The sequence below is a fragment of the Phoxinus phoxinus genome (assembly GCF_949152265.1).
Source record: "Phoxinus phoxinus genome assembly, chromosome: 4".
NCBI lineage: Eukaryota > Metazoa > Chordata > Actinopteri > Cypriniformes > Leuciscidae > Phoxinus > Phoxinus phoxinus.
In genome coordinates this window covers 25051281-25067990 of record NC_136879.1, presented here as the reverse complement: position 1 = coordinate 25067990, position 16710 = coordinate 25051281, and the positions used below count along the sequence as shown (strand labels likewise).

Here is a 16710-nt window from a genome sequence, read left to right as displayed (position 1 = left end):
CCTAAACCGGCTTCATGGTATAGGCCCCTGGTTATGTAAACTTTTCTGATATTGTGGGTAATGAGGAAGAATTCTACAGAATTACTCATTTAGCATATCCAATGTATGATAGATTATGTAAATCATTCTCCAGGGATACACTTGATCTTTTTCCTTCCCGGACAAATAATCACTGCAGTAATTCGCAGAAATCATTGAATTTATTGCTAGTTACTGGAAGCTGGCCTGTAAAAATTTGTGTTTATGACAGCCAGGTCAAATGTCAGATAATGATTTATTTTGTTAGAATAGTAAGTTACTCTGTTATCATCATAACATAGTTTGTTAAGGTGCTAAGACAGTAAAGTAGTAAATGCAACAGAAATGTGAATGCATTATAAAAACAAAACTAGTCATCAGTATGTTACTGTGTTTAATTTGTGTTTAAATTAAAATGTAGGAGTTGACTATTAATTAGACGGTTGTCTTGGTTGTCAAATCCTGTGATATGGTTGCTGTGTGTGACATTCATTATTTACTAAACAAATGGATGGAAACTTTATTGCATAATGCAAAATCGAAAGTAGTTAGATCATATCAAGTTTAAATAGCAATGACATCAACTTGTGTGAATCAAGCATGTACAGTCCATTTGCTGCAATATATTGTTCCATTGTTCCTTTTAGCCAAGCTGTGCATAATGAAAGTGATAATAGGATGAGGACAGATCATGGGAACCCACTGATTGCTTTATGATTCAAATATTTCTGCAAACTGGCAGCTTTATTATTTGGAAACAATCAGATAATTATGTGATTTTCTAAATATGTATGTAATGTACAGAAATGTAATATTAATTGTTCCTTGTATATAGGATATAGATCACTAAAGAAATCATATAAAGAAAACTAAACATTGCAAACTTATTTGATTATGACGTACATGCAATTTCTGTGAGAAAGTTTGATGACTTACATTGAAGAGCTTTCAAAATGAAAGAAGAAGAGAGATTTTGTATTCCTCATGTGGATTTGTGTCATTTATGGAAGTCTTGTGAAATCCTCACTCTTGTCTTGTTAGGGAGTGTGGTAATAGAAGAGCGTACTCTTTACCCAATTGCTAAGACACATTTCCTGGAAACAATAACACATTTCCGCAAGACTAAACACTATAGCATATTGTGCAAACCTAAAACTTATTTAAAACTAATCTTAAATCTAATTCAAACTGAGTCCTATAAAAGCCATATAATGAACAGAAACACTGCACACTGAGATTTATTGAACACAATAGGATCACGGCCTGAAGTTAATATAATCAAGCATGGCAAATTTGCAATATAATGTACAGTAAATACATGAATGAGTGGAATGAAAACTGTAAAATCAAAGCATTCACAAATGCTATTATCATATTATGAATGAATTGGAATAAAATCTGTGATATACAAATATATTATTTCTACTTTGTTCATTCATCCATGCAAAGGTCATCCGCTACACAATTTTTTGTGACAGTGAGACAGAGGTGATGAGACCCCAGGCTAGGGAGGGGTTGAGGCAACCATGGGGGTTCCTCAGTCCCTGCCCTCTGGGGTGGGTGTTTAGAGAATGCTTCGATGAGAACATTATAAGACTACCGGAAAAACACCTATCTAGGTCTCACTCTGCCTGCAAACTGGTCTGTTAAGGTTGGGGGTTTCACCCCCGCCTGCAGCTGGCCTGTGTGGCTAGAATGGGAACTATTCTTGCAAGAATAAATATATCTTTTTCTTTTAAATACAATGTGAATCTTGACGTCTCTTTTGCCTGGGAATGCTGCGTTTGTTAAATATTGTTTTTGCCACAACAAATGTATCCGTGTTCTACAGAGTTGTTTTATTCTTTGCATGTATTTATTTGTTGTTTTTAATGTTCAATTGTCTATTTGTGTTGTTTGTAATGTGCAATGGTGGCAAGTGAGTTTCCCCCTATTAATAAAGTTTTCTAATCTAATCTAATCCATTACATTCATTGACAATTTTGTCAAAGAGTAATAATAAATACAGATCTAGGTTTATCAGATAACCGGTGAGGTGTGGTTATGGTTTTCCTTTCGATTCATCAAACTGACATGTATTGCAGATGCTGGAGTTAGAAGATTCCAGTATGGGTGTAAGATTATGACATTTGAAACTGTGGTCAGGCTGTAACCGTCCAACCCTCCTTAAGGCACAATGCCAAGACCAGAACAACTCTTGGCCTGCCCTCGCCAACAGGCTCTCTAGGTTGAGTATATAAGCATGTTAAAGTGGGAAAGTCACATTGCAGACTGAGAAGGGGACTGCCTAACACCTGCCACGAAGGTAAGAAACTCACGTTGTTAATGAAATTCATTACTGCATATCATATAATAACAGATATTAGATGCATGTAAAAGCATATTAAAAATATAAAATACATGTATCTTTAATTTATAAAAATAGTTTTTTTTTTTCTATTATCATTTATGTTTTATAATGTGTTATGTACATCACAGCAAAATCTGTGGTGTTAAATGAACACTGCTGGGTGTCTATATGGGTCCGCTCTATAGTGGTAAAAAGTAACACTGAAGTGGTGTTGAAGTTAATTAAGTGATGATTGACCATAATTGATGAAACTTGCTGTTAACAAGCAGAATCACTGAAGGAAATATGAAAAAAAAGAGACGATCAGAAACACGAGAGCTACAACTGACTTCCAGCCAATGTTTTAGATTAAATCAACTGCAGATAAAATACATTAAATCACTGAAGATAAAATACATTCAATCTCTCAAGATCTCAGCAGAGAAGCTGGTAATTAAACAACTCCAAAAAACAGCATTACCAGCTTCACTCATTACTAGTATGTCAGACTGGTTAGTAATGAGTGAAGCTGGTAATGCTGTTTTTGGAGTCGTTTAATCATCCTCTGCTGCAGTGGCGGAACTAGAATTTTATACAGGGGGTGGCCACTGCTTCTTTCGGGGGTACACACACACACACACACACAGTAATCAGAGGTATTTGTGTCCTCTCTTGATACATCTATGTATAACACAAGAACCATTAGTGTATAATCACAATATAAATGCCACAGCCATCAACGGAACACACATGAACCAACATTTTAAAGGTCCAAACCTGTATGAACTTCTTCTGCAGAACACAAAAGAAGATATTTTAAAGCATGCTGGTAACCACACAGTTTTGGTTCCCATCAACATCCATATAGAAAGAAAAAATACTATGGAAGTCAAAGAGAACCCAAAACTATTTAGTTACCAACATGCTTTAAAATATCTTCTTTTTGGGTGAACTAACCTTTTAATTTGACAAAATCATAACAACTTAAATTCCTGAATTGAGTGTGTGATTGACTGCCTGTGTCTGGCAGATGCTCTGAGCTTTTGGTGGTCCTGAAGTCTGACCACACTGACTCTGACTAGCCTCAGTATAGGGAGCTGCTCTGGGGTCCAGTGGTGATGCAAGGGCTGGGGTCTGTTTGTTTCTTTAAAAATAACTGATATCTCTTCCTTTCTTTTCATGTTTAATTGATCCTGTGCAAAAATATGACAGCCTATGGTTACATCTAATCATCCAATTACCAATTTTTGTTATCTTAACTCTTTCCCGCCACCATTAAATATAAAATAAAAAAAAAATAAAAAAAATTGTCAGCCACCACCAGCAATGTTTGTCATTTTCACAATTTCATGGCACCCCATTATGTTGTTGTATGAATATCTGAACATGCAATATATCAAAAGAAAAACAGACCTTCTGCTTTTAAACAAAATAATCAGTTTTATTCTAGCTTTGTGCATCCTTTTTTATCAACACTTAAATGTTGGGAAGTTTCATTAAAAAAGCAACATGAGCAAAAAGCTGAGATTTTTATTTATTTATTTATTTATATAAAAGACTACATCCAGATCAGATTCAGAATGATGATCAAAACACGGATGAGTAGATCGAGTCCATCAACGCCCCCAAAACTTCAGTCCTGGGTGATTCTCCAACTATGGTACACTTTGGACCTGGACATTTTCATAAAATTAAAAAAAAATTATTAAAATATTACTGGCATAATTTGTTTCCCAGTATAGATACCTGCCCTGAAGTTGGCTGTGCTGATTTTTATGAAATATGTATTTTTGTACATTTTTTCCAAACATCGCACAATAAATAGTTATTTCCACAACCGCACAAAAACATGTGTTTTCAACCAAAATGTTAAAATATTTGTAGTTATAAATATATTGGGTTACACATCACACTTGCATCTTTCCAAATTGTAAATTGATTTATTTCTCTGAAATGCAACTGTTAAGATTTTACAAAGTTAACACCAAAAAAACTCTGAACACTAAGCCACTGAAACCTTTCATTCATATTTCTAACATTTTCAAATCGGATATTTTTCAACTCATATACATATACTTTACCCTTAACTGCTAAATAATCAACACCACCACCATCATTACCTTAACTTTATTTTTTTTAAATGTTTTACCAAAAAATATTTGTGGTTGTGGAAATGACAAGGGAAAGGCGGGTTATGGTGAAAATAGCATTTCAGATATAAAACCTGTAGAAGAATTATAAATGATGGAAATGCAAAAGTGAGTCATGACCTCAATGTGTAGGACAAAATGAATCTCAAATTCAAGTTTGAAGTTTATTCTTATTTTTATTTTAAACAGGGATAGTGTATTGATGAACAACTGGCCTAACAGCAGTAGTAATAAAAAAGATAACTTATTCCATGTGTCACAAATTATTTGAAACAAAAACAATATCATAAACACAATCATCCTCATGTTTTCATAAAAAATCAAAATGATAATTTCTGTGAAAATGTGAAATGTTTCACCACTCCCTGAACAAGAGCAGTGTATATGGGCCAAGGTTCACTCACAGGTGAACAGGTGAACCCAAGGGACAAGTGTTCAACATGTTTAAAATATGCCAAATTGAAAAGAAATACAAGAAACTATATATATTAGATTTGATTGATTTGGGTTATAATTCATACTTTCTGTTTGAATTTTAAAATCACCCGTATATTAGCCAAGGTTCACTCACAGTCAAATTCGGTGAGTACTTCCTCCCACACTAATGGATCCAACATCATGTGACGTTTCGTCACTGGCTGAGGCTCTGGAACCAACCTTACAACGTCCTCTGGCTGATACCAAATTATGTCATCATTCATAGGCCAGTACCACCTGTTCTTGCCAATCTGGCTCATGGTTTTCACCAAGGCTCCATTTTCTGAGTTCACATCTTGGATTAGGCCTGCATAAGGATTCCCATCATAGCGGACCACACACCAGCTTCCAATCAGTCCCTCATTTGACATTATATGTACAGTTTATGTGTTTACACTATATGTTTAGTACTATAGGTAATAAACTACTTTGCTTTTAAGCACAGACAATGTCCTTGCCAAGCCAACCTGTCTTTATCACTTCAATTGAGACAGATGTGGAAAAACAGTTGTGGAAATGACATTTTATATGTCCCCCACCCCTCTGGCTCCGCCACTGCTCTGCTGAGATCTTAGATTGAATGTAGTTTTTTATTTTCAGTTGATTTCATCCAAGCCTGTGGCTGGAAGTCAGTTGTAGCTCTTCTGTTTCTGCTCGTCTTTTTTTTTTCATATTTCCTTCAGTGATTCTACTTGTTAATAGCAGGTATCCTCAATAACGGTCAATCATCCCTTAAATCAGGGTTGGGGAACGTTGGTCCAGGAGGGCCATTGTCCTGCAGAGTTTAACTCCAACCCTGAAAAAACTCACCTGATTGTAGCCTTGGTGATCCTGAAGACATTGATTAGCTTGTTCAGGTGTGTTTGATTAGGGTTGGAACTAAACTCTGCAAGAGAGTGGCTCTCCAGGACCAACGTTCCCCACCCCTGCCTTAAATAATAACTTAATCATCTAATTAAAAGCAACACTGCGTTAGTGTTACTTTTTAACACTCTGTATAGAGTGGACCCATATAGACACCCAGCAGTGTTATCAAAACCTGTCCTTCAATATTTCATTTAACTGATTTTCTATTCAGTGTTTCAGGGAGATATGGGGAACCAGGCCACTAAAGACAACAAGGATGTAATACTCCACCAGGTTAAGCCGAATATGGTGAGCAAAACTTCAACTGACATGATATGCAATGTCATCAATGAAATGCAATACCCTTAAGGTCTGTTGCTTTGTCTAGCAATGGGAGAACAAGGTAAATCGATGCCCATTTTCCAAGCAAGTGAAGAACTACCAGGATGGTTCGTGCCATCGGGATACATTACATCACAAAGCAGTTAAGGTGAGCAGATTTATAAGCATGTCCCACTGAAATATTTTAGTTCTATTTTACTGTATGTGTCTAAAGTTTCTCATTGCCGCCTTTTATAGAGTCTCATTTCAAATTAAGCTATTTTGGTAATTGCATGGGATGATGAGTAGTACAGGATAAGTTTGAACTTTCCCCCCTTCTCTTTTAGAGCCAGGTTTGCACGTCTAAGGTTTGTGAAGGCTCTATTATGACTCCAAAGACTCTGATGCGCTGTCCTTCCTCCACCCTGCCAGGCTCTGATGACATCCTCATGCAAGCTATTGACTTCATCAATCAGTACTACAAGTCAATTAAAAAGTAAGAACCTATAAGGTCATAGCCTTGGTAGAGGTGTTAGTGAGGCCAGCAGGGGGCGCTCACCCTGTGGTCTGTGTGGGTCCTAACACCCCAGTGTAGTGACGGGGACACTATACTGACAAAAGAGTGCCGTCCTTCGGATGAGACGTTAAACCGAGGTCCTGACTCTCTGTGGTCATTAAAAATCCCAGGATGTCCTTCGAAAAAGAGTAGGGGTGTAACCCCGGCATCCTGGCCAAATTTGCCCCTTGGCCGCTGTCCATCATGGCCTCCTAATCATCCTCCTATATATACTAATTGGCTTCATCACTCTGTCTCCTCTCCACCAGTAAGCTGGTGTGTGGTGGGCGTTCTGGCGCAATATGGCTGCCGTCGCATCATCCAAGTGGATGCTGCACATTGGTGGTGGTTGAGGAGATTCCCCCCCTTCTATGTAAAGCGCTTTGAGGTCTCAGATAAAGCGCTATATAAATGTAACAAATTATAGCCACCATAGACAATTTTTGGTAGATCAAAATGGGTTTTAAATGGTTGATGGGTCATATTTTACCGTTAGTCCACTCTAATACTGAACAAGTGGTTACATTCTTGGTTTTTTTTCTTTCGTTTAATGCCATAATGTAAAAATGGTAGGTTATATGACTGAATTATATCTGTTATTCAGCTCAAAAATTGAGGAGCACCTGTCTCGTGTGGAGGAAGTCGCTAAGGAAATAGATGCTACTGGGTCATATCAACTCACCACAAAAGAACTGGAATTTGGGGCTAAGCAAGCATGGAGAAATGCACCCAGATGCATTGGCAGAATTCAGTGGGCTAATTTGCAGGTAGTTTCTCTAGTTTGGACTAAAACATGTATCATATGTGTAGTCGTATACTGTAGTTCTATTTACATCTCGTGTTTTCCAGCTGTTTGATGCACGTAATTGCAGATCTACTGAAGATATGTTTCAGATGTTGTGCGATCATATTCAGTTTGCTACCAATGGAGGCAACCTGAGGTAAACCATGAATGTGTTATTTGAGCTTTTTAATAAACCATTCATCTTCATTGTCTTTGTACATTTGACGTGATGCTGTCACAATAAAGAGATTTATTTTCACAGGTCTGTCATCACTGTGTTTCCTCAAAGAACTGATGGGCAACATGATTTCCTCGTGTGGAATAGTCAGCTCGTACGATATGCTGGCTATAAGATGACAGATGGTACAATAATAGGAGATCCTGCCAGTGTTGACTTCACAGAGGTAGATACCAGTCTATTTTCTTTATAATGATCTATATTCTTTATAATTTTTAGAATATCAATCTACAGTATCTGTCTGTCTGAATATTACCAAGTATTATTTTTAGTCTTTCATTTAATATGAGGTAATACTAACTTATATTAAAATATATATTTATAATATATACCGCATTAATGTCTTGTCAACTACCCATATTTAACAGATGTGCATCCAGCTTGGGTGGACACCAAAGTATGGTCTATTTGATGTGCTTCCACTGGTGTTACAAGCTAATGGAGAGGACCCTCAGTTATTTGAAATTCCCCAGCATTTAATTTTGGAAGTTCACATGGAGCACCCACAGTAAGTGACCTAGAGCTTGTACTGTATACCAGCTGGCTGGGAAAACATGCTCGCCGTAGATTCAAAACGCTAATGGATTGAAAACATCACCATGCATCAAGGGTTCTAGTACAAAGACTCAAAGTCAGACATTCGGTCTTGTGGCTTGTCTAAATTTGAGTGTGATGTTGTTTACACAGACCACCAGAGCTCTTGACTGAGGTGCACCGATTTCTGAGATGACTTGCACTCCAATCTGTTTGCTTCTTGAACAGAAAATTATGCAAGGCTTTTCTTTTTAAGAGCTCGCATTGAGAGGACCTTTAAAGTCAAACGCTCCTAGGCACCTAAATATCAGGCTAGAGTGGCAAAGCCATTCAATCCTAAAACAGCCTGTCTCTATGCCACATTCTTTCATCCAGACCTTACAAATGAGTTAACCAGTGAGGCCTAAAGTCAATCCAGACTCACTCCAACACCTCACATTAGAAAGCTACCTAATTAGTTTACCATGTGAATTTGACCAAAGTGCTGTTTGATGGGCTCCAATAATGGTGCAATCATGCAGACCTAGAAGTGTTATGGATTTGTGTCAGCAAAATGGATGAAAATAAGATGGGTCTTTTTTTATTTAGTAACATGGTCAAGGGTTTGTTTGAACTGGTAGCTAAATATATGCCAATGCATTTGCATGCCATTAAAATTGGATGGTTTAATTCACTTCTTCAGATACGAGTGGTTTAAGGATTTGAATCTCCGATGGTATGCGTTGCCTGCAGTGTCCAACATGTTGCTGGAGATTGGTGGTCTTGAATTCCCAGCATGTCCTTTTAACGGTTGGTACATGGGCACTGAGATTGGAGTGAGGGACTTCTGTGATGCCCAACGCTACAATGTTCTTGAGGTGCTACAATATTTCTTACTGCTTAAAAGATTTACAGTCAAGAAGAGGATCTTTGATGCTGATTTTCTTTCACTTTATTATGTCCTGCAGCGGGTTGGCCGCCGAATGGGCTTGGAGACGCAAAAACTGTCCTCGCTATGGAAGGACCAGGCCCTGGTGGCCATCAATGTCGCAGTGATGCATAGTTTTCAGGTAAACAAAGCAAATAATTGTTAAACACTTGTGAGAGACAGAGGATTTTGTATAATTATATTAATGTATTTTTCCCGATTTCATGAGAAACTAACTACAGTAGTCAACATTTGAAGTGTATCAAAACCTTTCATCAAAGTTATACATACCTTTTGAACAATACCCGTTCTTGTCTTAGGACAACTTTGATTAACTTTTCTGAACCAAATGTTGACTACTGTATTTTAAATGGTGGCAGTTTCGTATGAATTTGTATGGAAACTTGCGATATTTAGGACCCACTGAAGATACGTTTACATGAAAATTATGTATTGAAAATAGAAAAGATATTCCTTTGTTTTTAATGTACAGACGGCAACATTGTCAAAATGATCCCTGTTCATCCTGTTTTTAAAAGCTTGTGTTTTCAGGCCCACAAAACGTTCATTTACATGCCAAAACGCATAAAAAGTTTAGTTGAAAATGATGTTGTGTAAACTGCCCCTAAACCTGACTGGTTTGTGACTCATGTGACTATCACTGAAAACTGAGACCCACACAGCATTTGATCTCTCGATTTACAGAAATCATAATTTTTTTAAATAATTATTTTCTCAACATTGCATATCTAATCAGCTCTTGACGAACACTGAGTGATAATTCAAATAATAATTAATGTCATTTAGTGATTTATCATGTACTACTGTCTTTGGAAGGCTTTTGTCTTTCAAACACATTAAAATGTACAAATTCATGCCATTTCATATTTACATGCAGTGGAGGGATTCCCCAACTTTTTTGTCAGCTGAACCACCTGAGACTTTAAGATAATAAATTAGGATTATCAAATTCATGTGATGAACAAGTTAGGTCAAAAGTAAAATTAATCAAAAAGTAGTCAGGTTATATGGGTTTCTTTACTAACTACAATTTTGTCATGTAATTTGGAGTCATTAACCAACTACAAATTGTAAGTAATCTACCCAGCACTGCCAATTTCTCAAAACGTGAAATAGTTACAAAAATATTTGTATTTTATTTTAATGATTTGCTGTTAAAAGTATACCTATTAAAACTCATAATTCACTGACTTAAACAAAAATAAGATTCGTAAATTATTCACATTTATGCACACCATACAAGTTATTCTGCACTAGTCAATAATTGGGTTAAGAGGAAATTTGTCCTTGTTAAATGTTTATTCAGTTTTATGACCTTTTTTGTCTAACCGACAGAAAAATAAGGTCACCATTACTGACCACCATTCTGCATCAGAATCCTTCATGCAGCACATGGAGATGGAGGTGCGTCTGCGTGGAGGCTGTCCAGCCGATTGGGTCTGGCTGGTGCCGCCAATGTCTGGATCCCTAACTCCTGTGTATCACCAGGAAATGCTGAACTACATCCTGTCACCCTTTTTCTACTATCAGGTATCATCCTAAATATATATTGTGCATTCATTAGAAAAGCTGCATTGCTGGAATTATCTAGTCTAGTGGTATAAAAAGCTACAGTATGTGAAGTATGATGATATCCAAACTAAAGTTTTGGGATGTTCTTCTTGCCTTAATGCGTTTCATCTTTTGCCATTTAAAGCCTGAACCGTGGTTGACATACAAGTGGAAGGACAAGAATAGAAAAGTGAGGAGGTGTACAATCAGCTTCAAAGGATTGATCAGGTACCACAATATCATATTCACACTTCCTCAACCAGAACAACACAGTGCTGTTCTCTCAGAAGAGATCTGTCTGCAACAATGCAATGAATATTTGAAAGGTTAGCTGTGGACATTTGGTGAGCAGCCAGTAGAGCTAAAATTCTTGTTTTCTTTTCTCTCTTTTAGAGTAGTGCTCTTCTCTCAGACACTCATTAAATCAGTCCTGGCCAAGAGGGTGCGTTGCACCGTTCTCTACGCCACAGAAACGGGGAAATCACAGACTTTTGCTAAGAAACTAAATGCCATGATGAACTGTGCCTTCAGCTCCAGGGTAAGAGGACCATCACTTCCGATTCATATGTAACTTATCGCACTGTAAAAAAAAAATTTGGTTTAACTTAAAGCAAGTTACCTTGTTGCCTTAAAATTGATTTCATTGTATTAACTCAAATTTTTAATTACAACAAAGAAGAATGGTTTAATAAACAGAAACTCAAAATAGTATGTTATCTTCACACATTAGTTATCGAAGTGGATTTGACAAAAGATAAAAAGTTGATAAATCATGAAAATATTTTTTTACAGTGCTTTCTGCTACTCAAATTGAGCATCATTACCAACACTTGTGGCATATTCATAACAATACCCCACTCTAACGTGGAAATTACCCAGTTTCACTTTTTTATAAAGTCCCCCTGTAGTCAATAATTTGATCCCTTAACTCATCTTTGATCACCAAAATTACATATTTAAAAAAAAATCCATGCCTTAAAATAGCTTGACTGTTGATGTGATTGGGTAGTTTGTAAAGTCAGGAATGACACGTTTTTGAGACTCTTTGGTTCACTGCAGTTTTAAAGGGAAAATACTCAGCAATGGTGCTGACTTATGCATTTGCACATGGTTTGTCTTAAAGCACATTAAAAACACCACATAGACATATAAACATTAAAAGCTTGATTTACAGCACAGGGGGACTTTAAGATGCGATATGTAATAAATGAATAAAAGGAATAGGCTACTGTTTAATTAAACACTAAGATTTGACATTGAGACATTGACATAATTGAAACATTGTGTTATTTATACAGGTTTTTTGCATGGAGGACTACAACTTCACTGAACTTGAGAACGAAAGTCTCTTAATTGTTGTCACCAGCACCTTCGGCAATGGAGACTGTCCAGGAAATGGAGAGGTGCGGATATATTTATGCACAGTGACCACTGTATTTTAATGGGGAAAAAAACGTTATCACATGAAATAATGCAGAATTTATAGTATGTTCAAATGAAAAGGTCTTCAAGAAGAAGTCATTTGCTTTGTACAATAACCACAACATATGTTTGATAACTGGAATGTGATTTTTTTTTTTTTCTTTCTTCTCAGAGTTTCAAGAAGCAGCTTCTCAATCTGAAAAGCCTCAGAAACAAAGTCAGGTCAGTATTTAAAATCCTCTACGTTCATTTTCTCTCCACTCCTGTCTGTGTAGAATATATTGTTTGAATTGTTTCTTTCCCCCACACAGGTTCTGTGTGTTTGGCCTCGGCTCTCGAATGTACCCACACTTCTGTGGGTTTGCCCATGCAGTGGATGCTAAGCTTGCGGCACTGGGAGCCGTCCGCGTGTCCTCCACAGGAGAGGGAGATGAGTTGAACGGACAGGAGGAAGCTTTCTCAGCCTGGGCTTGCACAGCCTTTAAGGTCTAAATAAAAGAATATAAGACATACAAGTAATAAAATAACCATTGAGCATCCTTTGTTTTCTGTACTTCGCTGAACGGTAAAATGAATCATGAGATGTTTGTTTTCTGTATGTAAAGGATGCATGCAAGGTGTTTAACATTCAAGGGCAGCTTCCAGGCAGCGATGGTCTGGCAGATTCCTGGGATCCGCAGAGGCACAGAGTTCAGAATGAAAGCTTTACACTTGACCGAGTCGCAGGTACATTTAATACCATTTTATTTCTTTGAAAAAACATCAAGGGAAAATTATGCTTGATGAAACCTGCAAAGTGATTAAAATGATAAGCAAAAATGCTATATTGAGAATATTCTTGCCATTTCTCTTTTTTTTTTAAATGCTGCATGGCAGATTTATATACAGTGCGATATTATGTAGGAATTTGGAAATGCTTAGTTACATTTTAGATTCAAAAATGCCATTTAGAAATCATAATGAGTGTTTAACAATCAGAAATGAGTATTCAAGAATCATATTAACTGATATGCAAGATTATTATTATTATTATCATCTGGCTTGGTTTTACAGCTCTGTCAGCTCTCCATTCTAAAGCTGTGGTTCCCATGAAGCTGAAGAGAAGGCAGAATCTACAGAGCCCGAATTCAAGGTTTGCTCTCAAACCAACTTACTGTATATTCGTGCATTTGTGTTTTTTATTATTATTATAGTTTATTTTTATTATATTATTCTAAGCTTTTATTTTTTCTGAAACATGTGCCTTGTTGTTTTCTCACACAATATAACAGTATTTATTTATTTTTACATGATCTTAGTCGGTCTACAATAATGGTGGAGCTGGAGATGGATGGGAACACTGAGCCCTTGAACTTTGCCCCTGGAGACCATGTGAGGATTTTCCCAGGGAACTCACCTGAATTAGTAGCTGGCATCCTAAAGCATCTGCCCAGTGCCCCTCCTATCAACCAGAGCCTTCACTTGGAATTCCTCAGTGATTCCTACCCTGGTACTGAACCATATAACCTAATTACATAATGGAAGTCTTACACATAATAACATAATGATACCTAATAATGTTGTCCTGCAGATGGTGAAAGGTGGCAGAGAGATGAACGAATACCACCGTGTCCTCTTGCCCAATCTCTTACTTACTATCTTGATGTCACCAGCCCACCCTCACAAAGCCTCCTCCGCAAACTCTCAAAGATGGCAGGGCAGGAAGATCACAGGCAGCGCCTCTTTGCACTAGCAACAGTAAGTCATTTTTTGACACTCACAGATGTTTCAGAACTAAGGATGAGAATTTAACAACTTAACTTTTAGGGTATTTTAGTAACTTGGGATAAATATAGAGGAAAGAAATGCCTTCCCCGTATTTTTCAGAATAAATATATTTTTTGCAAATCCTTATAAAAGGCACATTTACAGTTTTTTTTTTTTTTTTTTTTTTTTTTTTTTTTTTTTCATTTCCTGAAAAAAAAGTCTCATTAGAAGTCTTTTTTCAGGAATTGAACTCATTCGTTATAGCTTCAGACTATACACGCTTTGTTTGATTCTCTAAAAAAGAACCGACTCATTTTAATCATTAATGTGGGAATTGAACCACACTGGTTTTGTTGTGTGTTTTTGATTCGTTAAAAAAAAGCCTACTCGTCAATCGTTTGAACGCCATCCCGAATGCACGTGCGAGAACCGTTAACAGACCCGAATGTCATTCAGTTCAAGTTAAAAAGATTTGGAACCAGTTTAATATTGCATTTTTAAGGCAATATACAGTAAAATATGTCTTGTGTAAATTAATTATTCATGCTGAAAAATCCAAAGTAGTAGCCTATGCTAAAAGCGTTATTGATAATAAAATGCTTTACGTTTAGTAGCCTACATGTTCGGGTCTTCATAACAAAGAACCTGCATATAAATGAAACACAAATTCTTTCATAAAATGTCTCCTTGCAGCATATTGAATGCAATGATTTACAAAAGAATGGGTTCATGAATGCTTATCCTCATCTTTTATGAAAAATGTCTATTGTGTGCAATTATCATGAATAGTTGTCAATGGAGTTTATTAGCTAAATACATACCAATACATCCCTCTTCTACAGGACTTCCAGGTTTACACAACATGGAAGGAGTTCTACAAACCTACCTTCCTTGAGGTGTTAGAGGAGTTTTCCTCTCTGGAACTTTCTGCTGCCTTCCTCCTCAGCCAGCTGCCTCTACTGAAGCCACGTGTTTACTCCATCAGCTCCTCCCCAGACCTCCACCCTCAGGAGCTCCACCTCACTGTGGCAGTGGTCAGCTATCACACACAGGGTAGAGGAAACCATATTCCCAAAGATTCTCTGATCATTTATTAACTGATACCTGAACAATGGAACTTTCTAGACGGATAACTTCTAGAATCATTAAAGAAATGTATTTGTTGTTGTCATGTGTCCTGCGCTGTTTAGAGGGAAAAGGTCCACTGCATTTTGGTCTCTGCAGTACCTGGCTCAATACCATCAAAGAAGGAGACATGGTGCCATGTTTTGTCAATAGGTACATTTAATTTCACATTCTCAAGATGTTTCTGAGAGAGAAATGCAGCTCAAGGTGTTTTCCCTCATAATTAACTAACTTTTCCAACAATTCCAGCTCTGACGGGTTCCACCTTCCATCCGACCCTAGTGCTCCCTGCATACTTGTTGGAGTTGGGAGCGGCATTGCTCCCTTCCGTGGCTTTTGGCAACAGCGATTCTATGACTTGAAAAAAACAGGTATTGAATTTGATCCCTGTTCACATTCAAGTCGTTTCAAAAAGTCCACTGAAATTAGCTTGCCTCAAGTTGTTGACCCTCAAGTTGTTATTTCTCCAAGGTCTGAAAGGGAGTCCGATGACACTTGTGTTCGGTTGTCGGGATTCAGATACTGATCATCTTTACAAAGAAGAGACTCTGGACATGAGAGATCATGGCACTCTAAACAGTATCACAACAGCTTATTCTAGGCAGACTGGACAACCCAAGGTAGACAAACACAAACTGTAGTGTATATATATATATATATATATATATATATATATATATATATATATATATATAATCTCAAGTGATAGTATTACAATCATAATCCATTTTTTTTTTTCAATTATTATTGTTAATTGTAATAATTTTGTTTTTGAAATGTATGTCTTTTTGCTGAGGTTAATAACACAAAATATTAATAATTACTTTCAATCAGATCTAAAAAATTACTCTGAACGGCTGTTAACATTCTCTAGTCGTTGCTTATAGACATTCTGCATTTGTTTTTGGTCCAGGTTTATGTCCAAGATATCTTGCGAGAGCAATTGAATGACACGGTCTTTGAGGTTCTGCACCATAATCCAGGACATCTGTATATCTGTGGAGGCATAAACATGGCTCATGATGTGGCCGCCACTATCCTGGAAATCTTAGTCAGCCGGCTGGGCATCACTCTTACTCAGGCTGAGGAGTATCTGTCAAGACTCAAGGTTAACCTTCAGCATGTTGACACATTTTATAGCTGCTTTAGATAATAATGTCTTACAGCATTTATGCTCCTAAGAGGGCTCAGTTGCCCTGAAATGGTGAATTGTTTACAGTCTGTAATGATATATGGTCATTCATTTTAGATGGTTATGCTTTTTGTTCACAGAATGAAAACCGTTACCATGAGGACATCTTTGGATCCTAGTGGTCAAGATCACTTTTGCATCTTGATCTTTTCAATATCCAAACACACCAGAAAAGGGGACATTTGAATTGAATTTATTTTCATACAGTTTCCAAAATAATGCCAAAACCTCTCAACTAAGAGGGAGTCAAATAAATAAGAAATCACAAATACACACTGGAAACACACACAAAAAAGTAGCAGCAATGTATTTAATTGTGGAATGTACAGTTCTAATAAGAGAACATTTTATTTCCTACTTGTAAATAAACTATTTTTATTTTTACATTTTTATATATATATATATATATATATATATTTATTTTATTTTTTTGGGTGGGAAGACTGACCTGCACTTTGTTAGCCTTTTGAGTAGTGTTTTTGTCTATATCTAA

The 16710-nt window shown here is 36.8% G+C and overlaps 1 protein-coding gene across 3 annotated transcripts; it reads left to right on the top strand.

Annotated features, from left to right (window-relative positions):
- Nucleotides 1-2186: 2186 nt before the first annotated feature.
- nos2b (nitric oxide synthase 2b, inducible) lies at nucleotides 2187-16608 on the top strand. Of its 3 annotated transcripts, XM_079609464.1 has the most exons (26): nucleotides 2187-2323; nucleotides 6053-6129; nucleotides 6209-6310; nucleotides 6489-6637; nucleotides 7302-7464; nucleotides 7547-7638; nucleotides 7744-7885; nucleotides 8088-8227; nucleotides 8936-9110; nucleotides 9201-9302; nucleotides 10517-10711; nucleotides 10878-10960; nucleotides 11126-11270; nucleotides 12031-12135; nucleotides 12327-12376; nucleotides 12466-12640; nucleotides 12760-12880; nucleotides 13208-13286; nucleotides 13453-13643; nucleotides 13725-13891; nucleotides 14743-14953; nucleotides 15091-15178; nucleotides 15275-15396; nucleotides 15497-15645; nucleotides 15939-16133; nucleotides 16298-16608. In XM_079609464.1, the coding sequence occupies exons 2-26, from the start codon at nucleotides 6067-6069 to the stop codon at nucleotides 16334-16336; spliced, it is 3243 nt and encodes a 1080-aa protein (XP_079465590.1). In that variant the 5' UTR covers nucleotides 2187-2323; nucleotides 6053-6066; the 3' UTR covers nucleotides 16337-16608. The 3 variants fall into 3 exon arrangements, with proteins under 3 accessions (XP_079465590.1, XP_079465589.1, XP_079465591.1); XM_079609463.1 differs by lacking the exon at nucleotides 2187-2323 and having other exon boundaries at nucleotides 5892-6129; XM_079609465.1 differs by lacking the exon at nucleotides 2187-2323 and having other exon boundaries at nucleotides 6105-6129; nucleotides 6209-6304; nucleotides 6574-6637.
- The last annotated feature ends 102 nt before the right edge of the window (nucleotides 16609-16710 follow it).

Bases quoted from the DNA above. Each gene is read 5' to 3' on its own strand.
- nos2b (XM_079609464.1), top strand. From the start codon at position 6,067: ATGGGGAACCAGGCCACTAAAGACAACAAGGATGTAATACTCCACCAG. The intron at 12,136-12,326 runs GTGCGGATATAT...CTTTCTTCTCAG, and splicing joins ACTGTCCAGGAAATGGAGAG to AGTTTCAAGAAGCAGCTTCT. The intron at 15,646-15,938 runs GTAGACAAACAC...TTTTTGGTCCAG, and splicing joins GGCAGACTGGACAACCCAAG to GTTTATGTCCAAGATATCTT.